Source organism: Euleptes europaea, chromosome 14 (genome assembly GCF_029931775.1).
Source record: "Euleptes europaea isolate rEulEur1 chromosome 14, rEulEur1.hap1, whole genome shotgun sequence".
NCBI classification, from domain to species: Eukaryota; Metazoa; Chordata; class Lepidosauria; order Squamata; family Sphaerodactylidae; genus Euleptes; species Euleptes europaea.
The window spans coordinates 15,462,656-15,486,286 of record NC_079325.1 but is presented as its reverse complement, the minus strand read 5'-3'; the positions used below and the strand labels follow the sequence as shown (position 1 = coordinate 15,486,286).

The 23,631-nt window shown below is 47.6% G+C and overlaps 1 protein-coding gene across 1 annotated transcript; it reads left to right on the top strand.

The window, feature by feature from the left end:
• The first annotated feature begins 233 nt into the window (after positions 1-233).
• On the top strand, positions 234-19,596 carry FOXRED1 (FAD dependent oxidoreductase domain containing 1). The gene is made up of 11 exons (XM_056860876.1): positions 234-363; positions 6,727-6,947; positions 7,792-7,902; positions 9,556-9,674; positions 11,275-11,369; positions 12,607-12,708; positions 14,080-14,156; positions 15,283-15,443; positions 17,188-17,317; positions 18,508-18,612; positions 19,342-19,596. The coding sequence occupies exons 1-11, from the start codon at positions 234-236 to the stop codon at positions 19,594-19,596; spliced, it is 1,506 nt and encodes a 501-aa protein (XP_056716854.1).
• Positions 19,597-23,631: the final 4,035 nt, after the last annotated feature.

Sequence of the window (23,631 nt, the reverse complement as noted above, 5' to 3'; positions counted from 1 at the left end):
TTTTGCACCAATAGCAACGTGCGAGAAAAGCGATGGGTGGGACTTTATTAGGAAAGGCGGCGAGTGGCGGTCTGAGATGGGAAGGCGCGGCGGCCAGTAGGGAGCCTGGGAGAGAAAGGCTCAGGAGGGGCGGAGCTGAAAGAGGATAGACTCGGCCTATCAGGGTCCAGGGGGCGGGGCGTCACGCCTGCTGCGCCTCTTGCCCCGCCGGGCGCCTTCATTCAGGCTCCGTGATGATTGCCGGGCGGTTGTCTCTTGGCCGCCTGCGGCCCCTGGCGGCGGCTGCGCAGCCCTTCGCCCGGCCCGTGGAGCCTCGGCGGCAATTCCGCACGGGCAAGCCCCGGCAACGCGACCTCTTCCAAGGTATTGCATGAGTCGTGTGGCTGCTGCGTGTGTGTGAAGTGCCGTCAAGTCGCTTCCGACTCATGGCGACCCTATGAATGAAAGTCCTCCAAAATGCCCTATCTGTGACAGCCCTGCTCAGATCCTGCAAATTGAAGGCTGTGGCTTCCTTTATTGAGTCCATCCATCTCTTGTTGGGTCTTCCTCTTTTCCTGCTGCCCTCCACTTTTCCTAGCATGATTGTCTTTTCCAGTGTCTTTTCTAGGTAATCCCCCCTAGGGGGCACTGAGAGGCGAGGGGGCAGCAGGGGGGCGCTAGAGGTGGGCTCCTTCAGCTATGCTGTTCACTAATTTACAATAGATCAAGCTATGGCACCATGCTGGCAAATTTGGTGGAAACTATCAGAATTTTTTCCCCCAGACTTTGAAGAGCTGGTACCACTGGATCAAGTCCATCAGTTTTGTTGAATAAATTTCAACCAAAAAGTTTTAATTTGATTTTGAATAGGTGTTCAATCAATTGTTACTGTTTTGAAATTTTATTGTTATTATCTTTAGCAAGTTATGCAAACCCCCATTTTGAATAATGCTTTTTATAGGATAGGGTAGGGGGTGCTGGGGTTCAGTTTGTGGAACCAAGGGGGCAGTGGCCCAAAAGGTTTGGGAATCACTGCTTTATAGAGTCAATCCATCTCTTGTTGGGTCTTTTCCTGCTGCCTTCCACTTTTCCTAGCATGATTGTCTTTTCCAGTGACTCTTGCCTTCTCATAATGTGACCAAAATATGATAGCCTCAGTTTAATCATTTTAGCTTCTAGGGTCAGTTCAGGCTTGATGTGATCTATAACCCACTGATTTGATTTTTTGGCAGTCCACGGAATCCGTAACCCTCTCCTCCAACACCACATTTCAAAGGAATCTATTCTCTTCCTATCAGCTTTCTTCGCTGTCCAGCTTTCACACCCATACATAGTAATAGGGAATACGATGGCATGAATTAATCTAGTCTTGGTGGCCAGTGACACATCCTTACACTTCAAAATCTTTTCTAGCTCCTTCATGGCTGCCCTCCCCAGTCTCAATCTCCTTCTGGTTTCTTGGCTGCAGCCTACCGTTTGGTTGATGGTGGAGCCAAGGAATAGAAAGTCTTCAACAATTTCAATTTCCTCATTGTCAACCTTGAAGTTGTGTAATTCTCCTGTAGTCATTACTTTTGTTTTCTTGATGTTCAGCTGTAGTCCTGCTTAAAATCCCCTCGATTCATGCTGTGCATGCATTTTGAGTATATTTTTAAAAAGTGTAATTTTATTTTATTTAGTTGCCCTTTCTGCAGCGGAATCCGGGGCGGTATATAGACTTACATGTCAGGGTGCTGCTCTTTAACTTATTTAATGGCTTGTGCCAATGCCTGCAGTATTGAAAAGAACTGGTTGAAAAACTGCAGGAATTAAAATCGGTTTTCCAGGCTGTGTGACCGTGGTCTTGGTCACACAGCCCGGATAACCTACAAGAACCAATGAACTCTGACCGTGAAAGCCTTCGACAATATTTTAAAATCGGTTTGTTAAGTTAATGGCAAGGTTGGCTACAATTCAACTGGGCAGTACTTTACTTATTGGTTCATTTTTGTACTGGAAGAAAAACTAGGCAAATGGAAGATGATACGTTGCTTGGCTACCAAAGACAGGGTGGTGTAGTTGCCGGTCTATGATCTGGAAGACCATTTGGGTGACATTATATGGTTCCCCTCTTCTGAGTGTTTTCCTGAAAACGGCCCTGTGAGGTAGGCTAGGCTGATTGAGAATGACTGGCCCAAAGTCGCACAGTAGCAAGTGGGGATTTTTAACTGGCGTGGTCTCCCCTTCCCTAGTTCAACACTTGAACAGCTACACCACAAAAAGCAGCCGCAGTTGTGCAGTGGGGTGTGTGTTTTCAGGGGTGGATTATACTACAAACATGTGCCAGACCAGGAGACTGAAGCGGCAGAATGCATTTCGCTGTTCTGAGCTATCCATTGCTTTAGAATGGCCTGCCTTGTTAAAAGTTCTTTACTAATAAAAGTGCTGTAAGAGAGGGTGGGCCCTGACCTGGATGGCCCAGGCTAGCCTGATCTCGTCAGATCTCAGAAGCTAAGCAGGGTTGGCCCTGGTTAGTATTTGGATGGGAGACCACTGAGGAATACCAGGGTTGCTGTGCAGAGGAAGGCACTGGCAAACCACCTCTGTTAGTCTCTTGCCATGAAAACCCCAAAAGGGTCACCATAAGTCGGCTGTGACTTGAAGGCACTTTACACACACACACACACACAAGAGAGGGGGCGGAACCTTTACTTTTGGTAGAGTTGTAGTTGAATTGCCTTTGCATTTTAAAAACTCCGTGCAGAGAACATCCCCAAGATATGTTCTGAAAGCTGACAAGGCAGCAATCTTGTTGACCCTGGTGCCTGGGTCGGAAGCTGCCTGGGAACCCTTCCGACACTGTCTTGAGCTTCATGATGGAAGAAAGGCAAGATATACCCCATATAGGTAAAGGTCCCCTGTGCAAGCACCAGGTCATTCCTGACCCATGGGGTGACCTCACATCCCAATGTTTACTAGGCAGACTATGTATACGGGGTGGTTTGCCAGTGCCTTCCCCAGTCATCTTCCCTTTACCCCCAGCAAGCTGGGTACTCATTTTACCTACCTCGGAAGGATGGAAGGCTAAGTCAACCTTCAGCCAGCTACCTGAAACCAACTTCCGTTGGGATCGAACTTAGGTCGTGAGCAGAGCTTGGACTTCAGTACTGCAGCTTTCCACTCTGCGCCACGGGGCTGCTTATACCCCTAATGTCCCCCCCCCAAAAAAAACCCTCACAGCCCGTTATCTGAAGTTCCATTTTAGTACCTTTTTTCACCTCCTTCCCCAACCTGTGCGGACTTGGGCCTGAGGCCAGATCTAAATGTGATGCGAAAGGCAAAGATGTTGCCTGTGGGAGTAGGAATGTGCCTGATCTCTCCTTGCCGTGGTGCTGGTACTTGTGAGAAGCAGGTGCCTGTGCTTATTTAGCAAGGCAGTGCAATACCTGTGGATGCCATAGAGCTCTGAGTGGTTCCGGGCAGGTAGCAGCCTAGTCTGAATATGTTGCAAAGGCTCTCTTTTTTTGTCTCACCTGTGTTATGTTTAATGTGGGCCTCAGACACAATCTCCATGTGCCTCAGGAAATGAAGCTAGAATCCTGAAATTGTTGAGTGAACTGTGTCACTTCAGAGCGCAGGTTCTGTTGTTTTATGTTCCCTATATTTAAAAAATCCTGACCTGGACAGCCCAAGTTAGCCTGATCTTATCAGATCTCAGAAGCTAAGCAGGGTCAGCTGTGGTTAGTACTTCGATGGGAGATCTCCAAGGAACACCAGGGTTGTGACACAAAGGCAGGCAATGGCAAACCACCTCCAAAACTCTCTTGCCTTGAAAACCCTATGGGGTCACCATAAGTCAGTTGTGACTTGATGGCCCAAAAAGTTTAAAGAACCCTGCTGAAAATAAATCATTCTAAATAGCATGTTTCTTTACAAAGAAGTTCTAGGATAGCCCATTCTCTTTTGTGCGTGTTCTTTCAGGGAGCTTGCACTTTGTCCAGTACATGTGGGACTGTAATAAAAATATGATCTCACACATACACACGCAGCGGTACAGGCCATTTCACAACCTTTGGACTCTACCACTTCGTTTTGCAGTAGATAAAGCGTCAGAAGAGGCATTTGGTGGATGGCAGTAGCTAGCTTCCTGGGCAGAGAGTATGTTCTTGATTTAAAAATCTGTTGGGTGATTCATTGATCGAAGATGCTTTACTAGTCTGTTTGTGTAACAGATGAGTTAACTGAACCTTGTAGCCAGTTTTTCAAAGCTCTTCTTGGATCATCAGCCTTAGAAATGCTGAACTTAGGGGTACTGGGCATGAGCCAGAAGCCGTGCAATTACCTGGGCACAAAGTGCAAGAGAGTCCAGGAGTCTGATAAAAGTCACCAAGGCCAGTGAAGATTTTGCAGTTTCATTGGGTACCCTATCAACCAAAGCTGTGCCCTGCTGCTTGACAATTCTGCACAAATGCAACCTTATAACGGGAGATTCCCTCCTGCATCCTATGAGAGGGTCTGTACTAAAAAACTTTCCAGGCTTTGCCTGGGCAAAACTGATTAGCAGCAGAGTTCTCCAGGATTTATCATGTTAAAGAAGATTTACAACTTTTAAGAGAGCCAGTGTGGTGTAGTGGTTAAAGAGTCGGATTAGGATCCTGGAAACCCAGGTTCGAATCCCCGCTCTGCCATGGAAGCTTGCTGGGTGACCTTGGGCCAGTCACGTACTCTCATTCTCGACCCTGGCAAGTATTTAGATGGGAGACCTCCAAGGAATACCAGGGTTGTGACCCAGAGGTAGGCAATGGCAAACCACCTCTGAACAGCTCTTGGCTTCAAAGCCCCACCAGGATCTCCATGTCAGCTGTAACTTGATGGCAAACAACCTTTAACTCCGATAATATAAAAGTATAGAGAATAGAGTTCAGTTTTCTAAACTATTGATCTGCAAACCAGACAGGACACCTGTATAACCTTTTTTTGGTGTGGCAATAGAGAAGATTCTTTTTATTGAGCAAGGCAGGGGGAAAAAAGGTATGAAAAACTTAACCCTACAATTACCGTGGAGATAAATGCTACAATTATTAAAGTTCTGAGCATTGCTTAATCATATTACAGCAAGTAATAGCTTAAAAAAGCATATCAGGTTTCAGCTTTTTTTTCTCACTGCTTTTGGGGGTTAACAGAGATCTCACCTATTCCTCTTCTTGAGACTGCTAGCCAGAGAAATCTGTTTTGCTTGTCACAGGATTTCCCCTTTGGGCGTGCAACTGCAGAGTGGCACTAGGTATCTTCTAAATCTATTCTGTCTGTCCTTCAAGACACTCTTGAAGACACTCTTCTAAATCTATTCTGTCTGTCCTTCAAGACCCCCTTCCCCCTTTTTATTTTTTTTAAATTTATTTTTTAATTTTCTATCCTGCCCTCAATCCCCGGCCAAAGCCGGGCTCAGGGCAGCTAACAACACAACCATCCATAATTAAGGTAAATCATCACAATAAAATGATAAAAACCATATAAATTCTATAAAAGATCAACAGATAAATAAGTGATGGTGAACATAGATAAAAGAGCCACTGCAGCTTTGAAGCAGCCAGGGCCCCCACATAATTGAAATTCATAGCAGAATATATTGGGGGGGAAGGGCAGGGAGGCCAGCTTAGATGGAAGAACCGAAGCTGTTCTCAACCGAAGGCCTGGTGGAACAGCTCCGTTTTACAGGCCCTGTGGAATTGGTTAAGGTCCTGCAGGCCCTGATTTCACTGGGAAGGGAGTTCCACCAGGCCAGGACCGAAAAAGCCCTGGCCCTGGTTGAGGACAGCCCGGGACCACCAGGAGGTTTGTATTTGCTGAACACAAAGCTCTCTGCGGGGCATACCAGGAGAGGCAGTCCCACAGATACGAAGGTCCCAGATGCTGTAAGGCTTTAAAGGTCAAGACCAGCACTTTGAACCCGACGCGGTGTTCCAGCTGGCGCCCATGCAGATGCCGAAGCACAAACGAACCCTGCGAGGTAGAGTAAGCTAAGAGAGTGACTGATTGGAAACCGCAATGTCAGCTTCATGGTTGAGTGGGGAGTTTGAACCTAGTGACTTCTGAAGTACACTCTCAGTTCACATGGAGCGTTAGTGGAGTCCAGCAGTCCTGGCTGGATCCCTGTGTAAATGCAGAGTAAAATCCTCTGCAATGTACCAGGGTCTCAACTAAAACTTTTGGGGCCTCCTTGGCAGACAAATCAATGATTCTCTGAATTTAAAACTTTTTTTTTTAATGGGCATTTTCCATAGCAATGATGGTGGCTTTATATCTCCATAGAATCCACAGAATAGTGTTTGCTCAGTTGTTTCCATTTTTATATACAAAAAAGAAACACTAAAACAACGAAATAACTCTACCAAACTCCAATAAAGGAAAAACTAGCATTCCACAAAGGTTGGCAGAATGCATACAGAATTATACATAGAATAGAATCATAGAGTTGGAAGGGACCACCAGGGTCATCTAGTCCGACCCCCTGCACAGTGCAGGAAACTCACAACTACCTCCCCCACACACCCCCAGTGCCCAGAAGATGGCCAAGATGCCCCCTTCTCATCATCTGCCCAAGGTCATAGAACCAGCATTTCTGACAGATGGCCATCTAGCCTCTGCTCAGAAACCTCCAGCGAAGGAGAGCTTACCACCATCACTTCTTTTTTAGATTCCAGAAACCAATCATATTAGCTCAGTTGGTAGCTGACTTTCGTTTTGCGCACGCACCTATCTTTTCAGATCTTGGGAAGGAGATAGCCGATTTCCGCACAAAGCTGAAAGAAGCCCATCCTGGCAGCGACTGGAACCCTCTGGGCATTTCGAAAGGTCTCCCTCCTGAGCGAGCGGACATAGTCATTGTTGGAGGTGGGGTAATCGGCTGGTCCATCGCGTTCTGGCTGAAGATGAGAGAGCCGCACAGAGAAGCAATTCGGGTGGTGGTGGTTGAGAGGGACATCCGGGTGAGTCGTCGTCTGAAATCACAACGGGGGCCTCGATCAGGGGAAAAAGTTTAAGCGTGATGTTTAATGGGAAGTGTGTCTGACCCGTGATTGGCTGCTGCGGTGTGGGTTCCCTTCTGTAAAGATGACCTGGCTGATACTGAAGATAGTCCAGAAGGCCGTTCGCTCTGCTGCATGTATAAACAAGAAAGAGAAAAAAAAATCCTGTGTGTGTAAAAGAAGCTAAGAAGTGGAATTTTAAAATTTTATTCTTTTGTACCCTGCCTTTTTCCCTAACAGGGACCCGAAATGACTTACGTTGTTTTCCTGCCCTCCATTTTATCCTTTCAACAACATTGTGAGTTAGCTTGTGAGCCAGCATGGTGTAGTGGTTAGGAGCGGTGGAGTCTGATCTGGAGAACCGGGTTTGATCCCCCACTCCTCCACATGAGAGGCAGAGGCTAATCTGGTGAATTGGATTGGTTTCCCCCACTCCTACACATGAAGCCAGTTGGGTGACCTTGGGCGAGTCACGCTCTCTCGGCCCCACCTACCTCATAGGGTGTCTGTTGGGAGGGGAAGGGAAAGGTGATTACAAGCCGGTTTGAGTCTCCCTTAAGTGGTAGACAAAGTCGGCATATAAAAACCAGCTCTTCTTCTTCGTGTGAGGGGGTGTGGGCTGTCCCAAGTTCATCCAGCAAGCTTCCATGGCACAGTGGGGAATCTTCAGTTTGTGTTGCCAGTAGGCAAAGTTGTTGGGGAGGGGCATTACTGGTCGCACAACTGGAATACTGAAAGGGCTTTGTTCTTGAGCTGCGGAGCTAATTGACTTCACCCTTTCTCTCTCTGTGTGTGCTTCTTTCAGTACACCAAAGCGTCTACTGTGCTGTCTGTGGGAGGGATACGGCAGCAGTTTTCCCTGCCCGAAAATATCAAGATGTCCCAGTTCTCCGCCGACTTCTTGCGCTCAATCAACGTATGTCCATGCTGGCTGAGTTTTTGTGGGGGTGCTGTAGCGGGAGGGACCCTCACTCTTGTGACTTGTGTGACTGGCTTTTCTATGGCTCCTACTTCAGCCTGCCACATCCCCTAAAACAGGGCATGGGGAGGAAGGGGGAAAAGACCCCCTCCTGGACAGGTAGCATGTAGCGGCTCTCCTGATGCCTAAAGTGCCATGGCAGAGCTCCTAAACAAATGTCTAACCCAAGTACTACTACACTGTCTGGTTGGCAGAAATTTGCCTTTCCCCAGATGTGTCCCAACCTGTAGTTATGTATTAGGAGCAGTTTCACCATTCGCTCTTGTCCTGAGCAATCCATTATTGTAGCATCCCACATTCAGGTACCAGCATTGTGGATGGGCCTTCCAGTGGCTAGCTCAACATCTGTCATATAGAGGAGGGTGCCCTGTTGTTTTCTGTTGCCCCAGAAGTTCGGACCAGAACCAGCGGGTTGAAATTAAATCAAAAGAGTTTCCATGTAGACGTTAGGAAGAACTTTCTAACAGAGCGGTTCCTCAGTGGAACAGGCTTCCTCGGGAGGTGGTAAGCTCTCCTTCCCTGGAGTTTTTAAAGCAGAGGCTAGATGGCCATCTGTCAGCATTGCTGATTCTGTGACCTTAGGCAGATCATGAGAGGGAGAGCATCTTGGCCATCTTCTGGGCATGGAGTAGGGGTCACTGGGGGTGTGGGGGGGAAGTAATTGTGAATTTCCTGCATTGTGGAGGGGGTTGGACTAGATGACCCCGGTGGTCCCTTCCAACTCTGATTCTATGCTTACCCAGAAAACAATGCCGTTCCTCCTAACCCCATTAAGAGCATTGCAGTACTTTAAAAAAATCTGCACAGATCACAATCTGAAAAGTACAGCCGGGCTTCGCTCTTCAAGGCACATGGTTTCTTCACAACCATGTGCCTTGAAGAGCGAAGCCCGGCTGTACTTTTCAGTTGAAGATTATCTTCAGAAATGATGGGGGGGAAAGCTGGCATTATGATTTTAAAGTGATTCTGAAGTTTTCTCCCTTGTTGCTAGATGTGTGTCCCTTCTTGGGCACAGACACATGTGGACTGCTTCCTTACTCCATGCTCAAGCTCTAGCAGGGCCTGCCTTCTTAAACAGGTGTCTCCAGTGTCCAAACTGGCTAAGAGTGTGAAGTGGGAGCCAGTCTACATCTTGTGTCTGCCACAAACTCATCAAGCTGTTTTCTCACCCACAGCTTCTTGCTCTTGTAATATGGGGGTAGTAACACTGACCCACCTTGACCTGAATGCTAGCCCAGTTTTGGAAGCTAAGCAGAGTACTTGGATGGGGGACCCTGGCCAGTACTTGGGTGGGGGACCACCAAGGAAGTCCAAGATTGCTACACATAGGCAGGTAATGGCAACCCCCCTCTGAACGTCTGTTTGCCTTGAAAACCCTATGGAGTCGCCATCAGTTGGTTGCATCTTGATGGCACTTTCCACCGCCCATATTGGCCTATCTTGCAGAGCTGTTGTGAAGGGCCAGCAAGAATGTTTGCAACATGCTTAGTGCTCAGCACTAAATAAATGCTACGTTAATAGCAATCAAGTCCCATCCCTATCCCTGGAGACCGCCCATGAATTATTGACAGAGCCACTTTTTATTTCCAGGATTACCTTGGCATTTTCAACGAGCCACCCATTGATATCCAGTTTAATCCCTCGGGTTATGTCTTCCTGGCCTCAGAGGAAGGAGCTGCTGTGTTGGAGGAGAACGTGCAAATTCAAAGGTATGGCCCTTGAGAGAGGCTGTAGTTGGAAGGCGGGGGGTGGGGAGAGGGAGGGGGGACAGCAGCTACACAGTTGCCTTGATGAAAGAGGTAATTGTTCTAATTTATCTTAGTTGCAAAGTAGCTTCCGACCTCCAATGTCCAGATTATTTCCTGGCTTCGAATCCTGTTCAGATGAACACATGTGAAGCCTTAGTCAGACCACTGGTATTGACTGGCAACAGCGCTTTACGGTCTCAGGCTGAGGTCTTTCACATCACTACCTACCTGACCCTTTTAACGGGAGATGCCAGGGATTGAACCTAGGGCCTTTGTCATCTAAAGCAGATGGTTTACCACTGAGCCCTGAACACTTCCCTTGGCTATAGGCTGTTGCCTGTCTTACGTGCATCAGAATCATAGAGTTGGAAGGGACCACCAGGGTCATCTAGTCGAATCCCCTGCACAATGCAGGAAATTCACAGCTACCTCCCCCCACAACCCCAGTGACTCCTACTCCACACTGAGAAGATGGCAAAACAGAAAAACCCCTCCAGGATCCCTGGCCAATCTGGCCAGGAGGAAAATTGCTTCCTGACTCTGAAGTGGCGATAGGCCCTACCTTGGGCATGCAAGAAAGGGCCACGAGAGCCAAACACTGATTCAAACCTTCCTGCCCTCCCTCTCATGATCTGCCTAAGGTCATAACATCAGCACTGATGACAGATGGCCATCTAGCCTCTGCTCAGAGATAGTTTAGGAAAGCAAAGGGCACGCTTTTTCATCTGAGTCATTGGTTTGTTTTCCAGCAGCAGAATCTTGGACAATAATGTTGATTTTAGTATAATGTGGGGTTAGACCAGACATCATGGGGATACAGAAAGGCTCCCTCGTGAAATGGTGACATAACACCCCTTTGAGAAACAGCTCTCCCCCTGTCAATCAAGTAGGCAGTTTATTCACAAAATCCACCCTTGTTGATGAATTTAAACAGTGATGTAAATGAAGACTTCCCCCCTGTAGGCTTGGTTGTTACAAAGAAAAACATGAATATGATTGTTCATTGCTGCTCTCTCCCATTGTTCCTTCTCAGTGAGTTTTAGGAGGGTGGGCTTTCACCAGATGGGTTAGCTGAAGTGGTTCATCTCTCCTATCTTTATAGTTGGAGTAAGGCGGATTACTACTCTTCCCCAACCCCTTATGATTATGTCTGTTTTAAGTGCCCGGAGAGGTGATTTGAAAAGTGTCATTACGTATGTACATAAGTGTTGTCAAGTCACAACCGACTTCTGGCAACCCCAGCAAGGGGCTTTCCAAGCAAGTGAGAAGCAGAGATGGTTTGCCCTTACCTTCCTCTGCAGAGCCTTTCTTAGTGGTCTCCCATCCAAGTACCAACCCCGCTTAGCTTCCGAGATTTGATGGGATCAGGCCATACTGTGCCGCTTTCCCTCCTAAAGTGTCATTTCTGTCCCTTATTTCGTTGACACAGATTGTCCCCTTCTGTTCTATTCCCCCCACTAAGGCACATTTCCAAACTGTGTTGCATTTCCTGGGGGCAATTTTTGAGCCCCCCCCCCCCAACCAAGCGCATTCTGATGAGAGTTCTCTAACGGCTTTTCAGGAGCGAAGGAGCTGAGGTGTCCCTGCTATCACCCGCCCAACTGAAAAAGAGATTTCCGTGGTTGAATACAGATGGCGTGGCTTTGGCTTCCCATGGTATTGGACTGTTAAGTCTCCGTCTGTCGTAAAGCAGGATGTTGATGGAAATGCTACCTTGGGTAGAAGCATTTCAGTGGCATCCCCGTGACCCTAACATGTGAAAGAGAATGGAGAAGACTCATCCTTTTCATTTCCAACTTACAATCTGCTTGTGGGTCTCTTGTCCAGCCCTCACTCCTGGCCTCTGTGAACAAGGTTTTACTCTGGTCCGTATCCCAGATTGGGCTGGAATAGGAGAAATGCATTGACAATGCGAAGAATGGGAGGAGGAGTTCAGTGCCGAACAGCCAAAACCTAAAAACAAGCACTCGAAAGGGTATAATGTTTCATGTGTTCAGTAACTTGAACATTATGTGGAATATTGTAAAAAGGCATTCATCAAGCCAGTGAGCAGAAGGGTCTTGAGTGGACTAGAAGTTGAGGCTTGTTATTAATCCTTTATTTACACCCCGCTTTTCTCCCCAGTGGGTGCCAAAGTGGTTTACATTACTCTTTCCCACCTCACAGCAAGCCTTGAAGAAGAGTGTAGACTAACAGTCCCAAGGTCACTCGGCAAGCAAAGTAGGGATTTGAACCATGGTCTCCCAGATCCTAGTCCAACGTTTTACCTGCTATACCTGGAGTTGGTTTATTGGGAAGATTGTGGCCATTATATATTTTTCTTGTATTTCATTATGAAAAAGGGATAGAAAATGACTGTTATTAAAAAACGAAAGGCTGAACGAACATTCCTGGAAAAGGCTTGGAGTACTCCTGATGCATCCTTCCCCCCCCCCTCCAGCTTAATTTTTTTCCTGGTTTTGCAGAGCACAATTATTTCTAGGCACAGTGTGATATACAGCACAGTTGTAAGCATTTAGGTTTAGAAGGATGTAACTGTTTAGGATCGCACTAGTAATCTGCTTTTCTTGAGGAAAGGAGAACTCGTAATCTGGCTAGCAGAATAGTCCGGAGGCTTCTTTTCTCAACTGGTGTGTAGCTAGACTGAAGACAGGGAAGGAAAATCAAATTGTAAGAGCTTCTTCAAGGTGTGTGTGTGTGTGTGTTGGGAATCACTAAGGGGGGTACCTTTACAAGGAACTTTTAATTTATCACTAGGCCAGAATGCTTCCCACCACTCATTTTTGCTTCTTGGATTATGTCTTTAAAGTACAGTGGTAACTTGCAGGCTAAGTGCCAGGCTATTGTGAAGCAAAGTGGGCATTTCCTTCTTACAGCCACTTATGTGCTTTAGGCCTAGAAAACGAAGGGTGGTTCGACCCGTGGACTCTCCTCAATGCCTTGCGGCGCAAAGCAATGTCGATGGGTGTCTACCAGAGCGTTGGAGAAGTGACGTGTGAGTCTTCCATCTCTTCCCCTCCCCCCTTTCTCAGCTGTGATCAGTGGAAATCCAAAGACCTGAGAGTGATGTTTAGCTTCTGGAACTAGATCCCCTGGTGTGGAATTTAGCTTCAAAAAGCTGTCACAGAATTTGTGGCTGGGTGTGGGTGGTTCCTGTAGAAAAACACAGGCTACACCCCCCCACCCCCCGACAAACATACACAATTGTGGCTAAAAGCAACCTGAGAACAATTTCAATTGAGGGGATGGCATGGGAGTATGTGTGCCCAGATGAAGAACCCTCTGTAGGCTGATACATTTTACCACTTCATTGTTTTACCGCCTCATTGTGTTACCTGTGTAACTCGGGCCTTACCTGGGGACTGCAAGATGGAAGCCAGGGGTAGAGCTATGCCAATAGGGGCAGGCTTGATTCTCAGTGGCTCCTACTAAGTTTTATGGTGGGGAGGATAAACTAAATTGAATCAGCCAAAGTGTTAGAGGGAGGGGCAGAATCTCTTCTTCACCAGAAGAAGAAGCATTGGTTTTTATATGCTGACTTTCTCTACCACGTAAGGAAGAATCAAGCCGGCTTACAATTACCTTCCCTTCCCCTCCCCACAACAGACACCCTGTGAGGTAGGTGGGGCTGAGAGAGTGTGACTAGCCCAAGGTCACCCAGCTGGCTTCATTTGTAAGAGTAGGGAAACAAATCCAGTTTGCCAGATTAGCGTCCGCCGCTCATGTGGAGGAGAGGGGAATCAAACCCGGTTCTCCAGATCATAGTCCACCGCTCTTAACCACTACAGCACACTGGCTTCTCCAGGATTGGGGGGGTGGGGATGTAGCTTCTGTCTCCATTGTTTTCCTGTGTACATGGCTTTGCTTTTCTCCATTCTCTCCAATGGTGAGGGGAGAAATGGGCTACTGTGTCGTGAACCAAACATGCCGTTGTGGAGCACTCAGATGCATTAGTGCTCTCCCCCCATCTGTGCTTCTCCTCCTGACTCCCAATGAGAATGACTTTTATGGATAGGAATATAACAGGGAGGAATTTTCCCTGTTGATTTCATGAGTTGGGGAGGGGGTGAACACATGAAGCTGCCTTATACTGAACAAGACCCTTGGTCCATCAAAGTCAGTATTGTCTACTCAGACCGGCAGTGGCTCTGCAGGGTCTTAGGCAGAGGTCTTTCACATCACCTACCTGCCTAGTCCCTTTAACTGGAGATGCCAGGGATTTAATCTGGGACCTTCTGCATGTCAAGCAGATACTGAGCCACAGCCGTCATTGGTGTAACACTGTGGATGCATGCATACGGAATCTTTTCTCTTTTTGCGTTGCTGGGCTAATGGTTGCTGCTTCTGTGTGTGTCTCCCACCCCAGCTTTCAGTTGTGCCTCCAACGAACTGGTGACGGCCGACGGGATGCCCATTAGATTCTCCCGTATCACATACGCTCACGTAAGTAGTCCTCCTGGCTCCTCCAGTGGCAGCCGAGTGGGGGGCAGGGCCAGTGGGCCAAAGTGAAACCCGCAAATCTCCCGTGGCACCAGCCATGGGGAAGACTTCCCAAACTGCATTTTTCTGATGGAAGCAATGTAGCGTACTCACAGACGTTAGAGAGGTTCCTCAGTGGAACACACTTCCTCAGGAGGTGGTAAGTGCTCCTTCTCTGGAGGTTTTTAAGCAGAGGCTGGATGGCCATCTGTCAGCAGTGCTGATTCTGTGACCTTAGGAAGTTCATGAAATGTAGGGCATCTTGGCCATTTTCTGGGCATGGAGTAGGGTCACTGGGGGGTGGATGGGAGGTGGTTGTGAGGTTCCTGCATTGTGCAGGGGTTGAACTAGATGACCCTGGTGGTCCCTTCCAACTCTATGATTCTAAGTCTGTATGATGGTGCTGGGTGCTGCCAAGCAAGCTTGAGAATTTCTAACAAAAACCCCAGTATTTTATCTATGTAGAAGAAGAGTTGGTTTTTATATGCCGACTTTCTCTACCACTTAAGGGAGACTCAAACCGGCTTACAATCTCCTTCCCTTACTTTCCCACTTCAACAGACACCCTGTGAGGTAGGTGGGGCTGACAGAGCTGTAAGAGACTGTGACTTGCCCAAGGTCACCCACCTGGCTTCATGTGTAGGAGTGGGGAAACAAATCCAGTTCAACAGATTAGCGTCTGCCGCTCATGTGGAAAAGTGGGGAATCAAACCTGGTTCTTCAGATCAGACTCCACCACTCTTAACCACTACACCACACTGGCTTTCTCATGTAATTAATTTGAAAATTTATACTTCCCCTTCCTGCATTCAAGGTGGCTTATTGTCAGCCATAAAAGACATTGTTTTCAATCAGTCTCAGTATTAATACACAATAGTCGTGAATCGCTAGAAGCCCTGCAAAATGAGTCATGCTCTGTGAAAAGCTACTAAAGCCAGAGTTACCGTATCAGCGTGCTGTTCCAGAAAGTGGGGCCACGGCTGAGAAAGTGCGCGCTCCCAAAACTGTTGCCTTTGGACTAGCTGGGCAAACCGGTTGCCCTGCTGAAAACCTCACTAACTCCTTCCTTTTTCCTGTGAATACCTTCTAGGTCCAAATGCCGGACAGTATAGAGCACTCCACGATAGAGTGTGCCCTGGTGGTGAATGCAGCAGGTGCCTGGTCGGGGAGTGTGGCGGAGATGGCTGGCGTTGGGAAGGGGCCACCAGAATCATTGGAGGGGATCGAGCTACCCGTGAAACCGAAAAAAAGGTACGTTTTAATACAGCCTTTGTGTTGCATTGGGGCACTGCAACGCATGCCTGCCTTGAGGAGAGAACAGCTGGTATAGTGACTAGTTGAGAGAAACTAACACCTATGCTATACTAATAAGGTAATGAAAAACACTAGCACAAGGCTCAAAGGTAATTGCAAATTCTATATTACAAAATCAACTATACAAAAGACATAGTGACTAATGTGTCCTTACACCAAAGGTGACAGTGCAATGATGACAATAAACAAATAACAATCACACTCAATATGATTTCTATGTACAATGACAATTCGCGTGCGCAAAGCAGCACTAGATTTACTTATACCAGCCACGAAGGCTACATACACAGAAATATAACTTCAAAAGAAGTCTCCACAGTCAGGGCACAATAGGCTCCTTGAAGCCCCGTAGGGCTTATCTTTTTTGCTCTGCCTCCCTGGGCTGATAAGATTCGCAAGTCAAGATATGGCTAGAGCAGGGGCCCCCCAATGTGGTGCCCAGAAGCATCATCGCGCCCGCACACATATTTCCTGGCACCCACCGACTGTTTTTAGCAAGTGAGTGGGGCTTTTGCCCAGGAAGGGTTTTGATTGGCCACTGAAGACTTGATTGGCAGTGCAGATTTTTCAAAAATGTTGCTTTGGCAGCAGCTGCCACCACAGCACAAGAATCTTCACTGTGTGTCTGAAGGTAAGCTGTCACACCCATTTTGTGGCTGGCTCCGCCTCCTGTGGCAGCCATTTTGTGCCTTTGCCCACCATCCTGTGTCACAGTTCCAGAGGTGCCCGCAGGCTCAAAACAGGTTGGAGACCCCTGTAAGACTATGATCTAAGAGGCCCATGTTCAAATCCCCACTGCCATGGAAGCTTCCTGCATCGCCTTGGGCCAGTCACATAGAAGAAGAGTTGGTTTTTATATGCTGACTTTCTCTAACACTTAAGGAGACTCAGACCACCTTACAATCACCTTCCCTTCCCCTCCCCACAACAGACACCCTGTGAAGTAGGTGGGGTTGAGAGAGTTGTGACTAGCCCAAGGTCACCCAGCTGGCTTCATGTGTAGGAGTGGGGAAGCAAATCCACCGCTCATGTGGAGGAGTGGGGAATCAAACCCAGTTCTCCAGATCAGAGTCCACATACTTTCAGCCTAACCTTCTTCACAGGGTTGTGGTGGGGATAAAAGGGAGCAGAACAGAACAGTGTAAGTCACCTTGGGTCTCCATTGAGGAGACAGGCAGGGCATGAATGAGTTTTTAAGGCAGCTTCATATATTGGTAAGAGCTAAAATGGACATTGAAATGGCAGAATCATGGTTCATACAGCACCGAGGTATGGCTCTGCGCTGCTTCTAATTTTGCTCCTCTCTTGAGTTATAAGCGATCCCAATATGTGGATTTTTATTAGGTACTGGGAGCCCGTTAGCACAGAGTGGTAAGCTGCAGTATTGCGGTCAAAGCTCTGCTCACAACCTGAGTTCGATCCCGCTGGAAGTCGGTTTCAGGTAGCCGGCTCAAGGTTGACTCAGCCTTCCATCCTTCCGAGGTCAGTAAAATGAGTACCCAGCTTACTATAGGTAAAGTGTAGACCACGGGAAGGCACTGGCAAACCACCCCGTAAACATAGTCTGCCTAGTAAACATCATGATGTGGTGTCACCCCATGGGTCAATAATGACCTGGTGCTTGCACAGGGGGCTATCTTTACCTACTGAGACGCTTGCTTTGTTTTTCTTTTGTTGCCAGGTATGTCTATGTCTGGCACTGCCCCGATGGGCCTGGCTTAGAGACACCCATGTTAATTGACACTACAGGAGCTTACTTCCGCAGGGAGGGCATAGCTGGCAACTACCTTGGAAGCTTAAGCCCCACAGAGGTGAGTTTGCTGAGGCTTCGTGGGAGCCGACCACCGGGAAGCGGTGGCGGACCTACTTCCTAGGGCCCCTCCTGATGAAGCTTCATCTGTCTCATTGCATATAGGAAAAAGAGCCTTGTTAAGGACAGGGCGGGGACAGAATGGTTTGATGTCTCCATTACATTTTTATCATGTCTTCCAAGGTTGTCAGGCTGCCTAAAAAAGGATCTTTTTTTAGAGAGAAGGTGCAGAAAAGAGAAACCAAAATGATCAAGGGACAAGAGCAACTGCCCTGTGAGGAGTGGTTAAAATGCTTAAAATGATTAGGGCTGTTTAGCTTGGAAAGAAGGCGGTTAAGGGGAAACATGATAGAGGTCTATAAAATTATGCATGGTATGGAGAGAGTGGACAGAGAAGCTTTTCTCCCTCTCTCATAATACTAGAACCGCGGGGTCATCTGCTGGAGGGTGAGAGATTCAAAACAGATTCAAGGAAGTATTTCTTCACAAAATGCATAAATTGTGGAACTCCCTGCCCCAGGATGTGGTGATGGCTGCCAACTTGGAAGGCTTTAAGAGGGGAGTGGACATGTTCATGGATGAGAGGGCTATTCATGGCTACTAGTAAAAGTGGATAGTAGTCATGATGCATCCCTATTCTCTCCAGCATCAGAGGAGCATGCCTATTATATTGGGTGCTTTGAAACACAGGCAGGACAATGCTGCTGCAGTTGTCTTGTGGGCTTCCAAGAGGCACCTGGTTGGCCACTGTGGAAACAGACTGCTGGACTTGATGGACCTTGGTCTGACCCAGCATGGCCTTTCTTATGTTCTTATGCTTTATGCGGTCCATCTTTTGTTTTCACCAGAGGGTGACTGACCCAGGGTCCCCCACTGATATGTGAAGCTGAGCTGTGATTTGAACCTGGGTTGCCACCATCAAAAGCTCATTGCTCAAACCACAACATTACACTGCCTGTCCCATTCTTGGCTTGTTGATTTGTGCACATACGCCCAGGTCTGCTTACGCTCCATGCTGCAGTTTGGGGACCAACTGTTGAGAATTGTTCCTCCACCTTCTTGGAAGGAGATGCCATGCCTTTCTAAGCTCAGGATGCAAGCCAGACCGAAACTGTTGTGGCCTTCGGAAGGGCCGTGCTGCTCTGTGGTGTGAAGGGTGGGTGACAAACGGCGTCTGTCTTTCCTTCTCAGGAGGAAGAGCCGGATACCCAGGACCTGGAGGTAGACCACGAGTTCTTCCAAGAGAAAATCTGGCCCAAGCTGGCCCACAGGGTGCCTGCCTTTGAATCCCTAAAGGTAAAATTATGAACCGCTGTCTCCCCAGGGGGCTTGCAGATTTGTGGGCTGCTCCTCTCTTTTATGGCTACACTGAGAGCCAGCATGGTATAGTGGTTAAGAGCGCTGGTTTGGAATGGTGGACACTAATCTGGAGAACCGGGTTTGATTCCCCACTCCTCCACATGAGCAGTGGATGCTAATCTGGTGAACCGGGTTCGTTTCCCCACTCCTACACATGAAGCCAGCTGGGTGACCTTGGGCTAGTCACCGCCATCTTAGAGCTCTCTCAGCCCCACCTATCTCACAGGGTGCCTATTGTGGGGAAGGGAAGGTGATTGTAAGCTGGTTTGATTCTTGTGGTAGAGAAAGTCTGCATATAAAAACCAACTCTCCTTCTTCTATTCTGTCCTTCCCACTTCAGAGCTAACCAATCCAATCAATCTTTATTAGAAAGTCATAGACCAGCACAGCTCTTCACAATTTACCATTAAAACCCTTAGTGTTACACTCTATCCACAGGTTAATACAAATAGGTAAAAAGTTATTTGTACTCTGCAAACTATATAACTACCCATTAAAATTATTGACATGCCGGTGTTCTCAGCAGCGTCTGACGAATTTTACAGAGATAACTTGGTCAGGATGAGAAAATTTGATGTACCTAATTTGGAGAGCTCAACCTGTGATATATGCGTGAGTGACATTTTGGGACTTTATTTTTTTACTTTTTGGTCGGATCCCTGGCAGGTGAAGAGTTCTTGGGCTGGTTACTATGACTACAACACCTTTGATCAGAACCCCGTGATTGGCAGACACCCGCTCGTGCAGAACCTCTACTTTGCCACTGGCTTCAGTGGGCACGGACTGCAGCATTCACTGGCTGTGGGCAAATGCATCGCCGAGCTCATCCTGGAGGGAGAGTACAAGACGGTCGACCTCGGGAGGTTCTGCTTCGAGAGGATCATGAAAGGCAACAAGATCCTGGAGCGGAATATCATCTAACAGGGCCAGACAACTGGGAAAGGCTCTAATGGTGAGTCCCCTCCCCAGCCTTTGTTCTCACCTTTCCCCCGCATTAGTGACTTCACAAATAACTCTTTGCTTTGAGGCTGATGCTGTGTGCTACTGTATAGCACAATCCCCCCTCCTGGGTTGGGACCACCAAATGAGTTGTGGAGCCATTCTAGGCCTGCACAGGACAAGGGCTTACAAGCTCCCAGACCGTTCCCTGCCCCAGAGGGACTGAGGAGCAGGAGAGACAATGGCCTTCACACAGGGATGCTGTAGGAATTTCTCCTAGACTCTGTGTTAAAACCATAGAGATTAGGGGAAGCAGCCTAGAGAGCCCGCATGGTGCAGTGGTTAAGATTGGTGGTTTGGAGTGGCGGACTCTGATCTGGTGAACCGGGTTGGTTTCCCCACTCCTACACATGAAGCCAGCTGGGTGACCTTGGTCTTAAGTGGTAGAGAAATTCGGCATATAAAAACCAAGTCTTCTTCTCCTAGAGCAGGGGTGGGGAACGTCAGGCCCGGGGGCCGTTTAAGGCCCCGAAATCACTTGGCCTGGCCCTTCATGGGTTTTGGCAGATCTCTAGCTCAGAAGGAGCTAAGACTGGAGATCCACCCCCTCCCACGGACAGAAGGAGCCTCTATTCAAGGCAGATGTGAGTTTCTTTTGCCGAGAAAAGGAACCTTTTCCCCCCCTTGCAGAAGAGTCTTCAGCGATGGAGTTGCTAGGACCACCCAAGAAACTGTGTTAACCCTTTCCCACCTGGGCTATGGAGAAACGTATTGGCTGGCTAATTTTAAGTTGATAATTTTGTATGGCCCGTGAATGATGTTATAAATATCCAAATGGCCCTTGGCAGAAAAAAGGTTTCCCACTCCTGTCCTAGAGTATTACTCAGAAGTGACATCACATCCTCCTCAAACTGCCTGCCCCAGGCACTGCCCCCCCCCATCTCTTAGCATTTTTCCGTTCTGCACAACAATAATGGATCCTTTTTCTCCTTTTCAGGGGGAAATCGATTCTCACTTCCAGTTGACCATTGACGACACTGCCGATTAATGCCAATCAGCTGGAAGCCTGGATTCATCAGATACAACCAAAGAGGGAAGTTCAGCTTGTCTTGATACACAGACTGGATCCTGGATAACGAAAGAGAATGTCTGATGGCTGGTGACACCTCAGGGAGAGAAGGTGTCAGTGCCTACCTTGCAAGACCAAAGGGTGTTTTTTTTTCTTCAGAAGGGAAGAAGCACAGCCTGTCGTCTGTCTCCTCCTTGATGACGATCGGCCTGCTGTAATGGGGGCACCTTTTTAACTGCGCTCTGTCAAAATCCATCCTTGACTTTGAGGCCAGAGACTTCATCGGACTGGCACCACTGCTCTTGGTCCCCAATGGAGGCTCCCCCCCCCACTGATATTACAGCATAATCATAAGAACATTTACTCAGAAACGAGTCCCAGTGGGACATGGAAATAATTGGGTATAGTAGTGTGGACTTGAGTCTTTTTGGTCTTGAGGACAGATAAAATCAAGTCTTTAAAAACTCGTAGCAGGTCATCAATTATTCCCCCCCCCCGCACCAGTTCATTCAGAAAGGAAGGCTTTCATTAAGACTGATGACAACAATATAAAGTAGTATGTAACCTTTCTAGTTCTCCAGCCCTCTTCACAGGATGGATGATAGAAGAAGAAGAGTTGGTTTTTATATGCTGACTTTCTCTACCACTTAAGGAAAAATCAAAGTGGCTTACAAACACTTTCCCCTCCTCACAACAGGCACCCTGTGAGGTAGGTGGGGCTGAGGGAGCTCTAAGAGAGCTGTGACTAGCCCAAGGTCACACAGCAGGCTTCATGTGGAGGAGTGGGGAAACCAACCCAGTTCATCAGATTAGCATTTGCCGCTCATGTGTAGGAGTGGGGAATCAAACCTGGTTCTCCAGATCAGAGTCCACCGCTCTTGTCCACTGCTCCTTAACCACTACACCACACTGGTAAGGGGATGAAGGGTGGGGTCTGATCTTAATACCTCCGTCAGCATCTTGTGCCCTTCCAAGGAAATTAAAAGCATTGTGGAAGAAGGGTGGTCGCACAGGGCTGCAGAGGTTTAAAAACAACAACAAGACTTTGAACAAAGCTGATGCTATGGGTAGAACTCACTAGGAAGCAAGTGTTTGGGTAGGGACGACGGATCAAAAAGGGTCGCATGCCGTGTGCTGCTGGACAAACTGCACAACCGACTGAATGTCACCAAAAGCATCATTTGGAGGAGGAAGAGGAAACTGCTCCCGGTCTTCTGTAAAAACGCTGCGATGCAAAAAAGCAACTTCACCACAACCCCTCTCTAACAGTCACGTGCCCTCTTGGTGCTCACGTCACAGAGAGGGAAGCAAAGAATCGGGTGTTTTCCTCTTGGCTTTCTGGCCAGTTCTGTTGTGTCTGCTCTGAAGGCATCCTCTGACCCATTTTTGGGTTGATGATGGTATTTAGGGCCTGTAGTGTATAATGTTCTTCGCCTGGTAGGATGCTGCTGCTGGAATCGGGGCTTAAATCCTTAGATGAATTCAGGACTTAGAAGGCAAAGTTTTGTAACCTTACGGCTCCAGACCTTGAGCTTAACACTATAGATCCCGGTGACCCAAGCCGAGAAACCCTACTCCTGGCCTTTCTGATGCTCTGCTCAAAGCTTCTACTATGAAGGCAATTGTAAGCTGCTTTGAGATTTACAGTAGAGAAAAAGCAGGGTATAAAAACCAACTCTTCTACCCCTCTGGAGTTACAGCTTACAGGTCTTTTCCATGTTTGATCCACCCACTGTAAATTCCCATCACGGTACGCAGCTGCAGATCACCCATGCTGGCCCTGCTTTCAAAATAGGAGGGACCAGTTCCATCGTCTCCACTGTTCCTCAGACAGCTTGGTTGACTAGGAGAAACGGAGGTCTCCTCGAGAGCAGCAGGCACTGGAGGGCTGGCTGCAACCCAGCTGAAAGACATCAACACATGAGTCAATAGCTCAGATGTACATTGCACAGCTTTAAACTAGGTAGGTTTCCTTGGCAGTAAGTCCTGCCAAAGTCATTGAAGCTTACTCTCAAGAAAATATGCTTTGGGCTGCAGTCATGCCGTAGGAATCAATGGCCTGCTCCCAAGGAAATGTGCATTGGATTTAGTAATACAGTGCCATCCTAAACATAAGTTAAAGTTAGACCCCTGTTCAAGCACTAGGTCATTGCTGAGCCATGGGATGATGTCACATCTTGACATTTACTAGGCAGACTATGTTTACAGAGTGGTTTGCCATTGCCTTCCCCAGTTGTCTACACTTTACCCCAGCAACCTGGGTACTCGTTTTACCAACCTTGGAAGGATGGAAGGCTGTGTCAACCTTGAGCTGGCTGCCTGAAATTGGCTTCCTTTGGGATCAAACTCAGATCATGAGCTGAACTTTTGACTGCAGTACTGCAGTTTACCACTCTGCGCCACGGGGCTCCCTCCTAAACGTTATACCCAGAAGTAAACCCTAGTATGTTCAATGGGACTTACTTCCTAGTGAGTGTGTTTAGGATTGTGCCTCAGTGTCCCCATTGGAAACAATGTCTGTTTTTAGTCCTTAAGGTGCCACTGGACTTGGGTTTTATTAGGACAGGCTAATACAGCTATCCTACTGAATCAAACATTAAGCTTGCCTATCCAATATCACTTGATTTATGGTGTTTCTTTTCAGTGGCAAAGGGATTCCTCTCCTAATACAAACCTTAATGGTTGGTAATCTCAGCCAGTGGTCTGTAGAGTACCACAGAACCAAAGGGTGGTAGTTATTGCAGATTATTTAAAAACAGGAACAAGTTTGTGCTTAGAGCAGGGCTTAAACTTTTTCCACTTGCGACCCCTTTTTGACCGAGAAATTTCTACGCGACCCTGGGTACATAAGTATATAAAATAGGTATACAAATCAAACATTTACTAATAACTCATAAAGAAACCTTTTACTGTTGCCAATTTTTTAGCGACCCCCACATTCAGTTATG

Excerpts from the sequence above, each read along its gene's own strand:
- FOXRED1 (XM_056860876.1), top strand. The coding sequence starts at position 234 with ATGATTGCCGGGCGGTTGTCTCTTGGCCGCCTGCGGCCCCTGGCGGCG. Across the intron at positions 6,948-7,791 it reads TGGTTGAGAGGGACATCCGG|TACACCAAAGCGTCTACTGT; the intron begins GTGAGTCGTCGT and ends TGCTTCTTTCAG. Across the intron at positions 15,444-17,187 it reads CCCGTGAAACCGAAAAAAAG|GTATGTCTATGTCTGGCACT; the intron begins GTACGTTTTAAT and ends TTTTGTTGCCAG.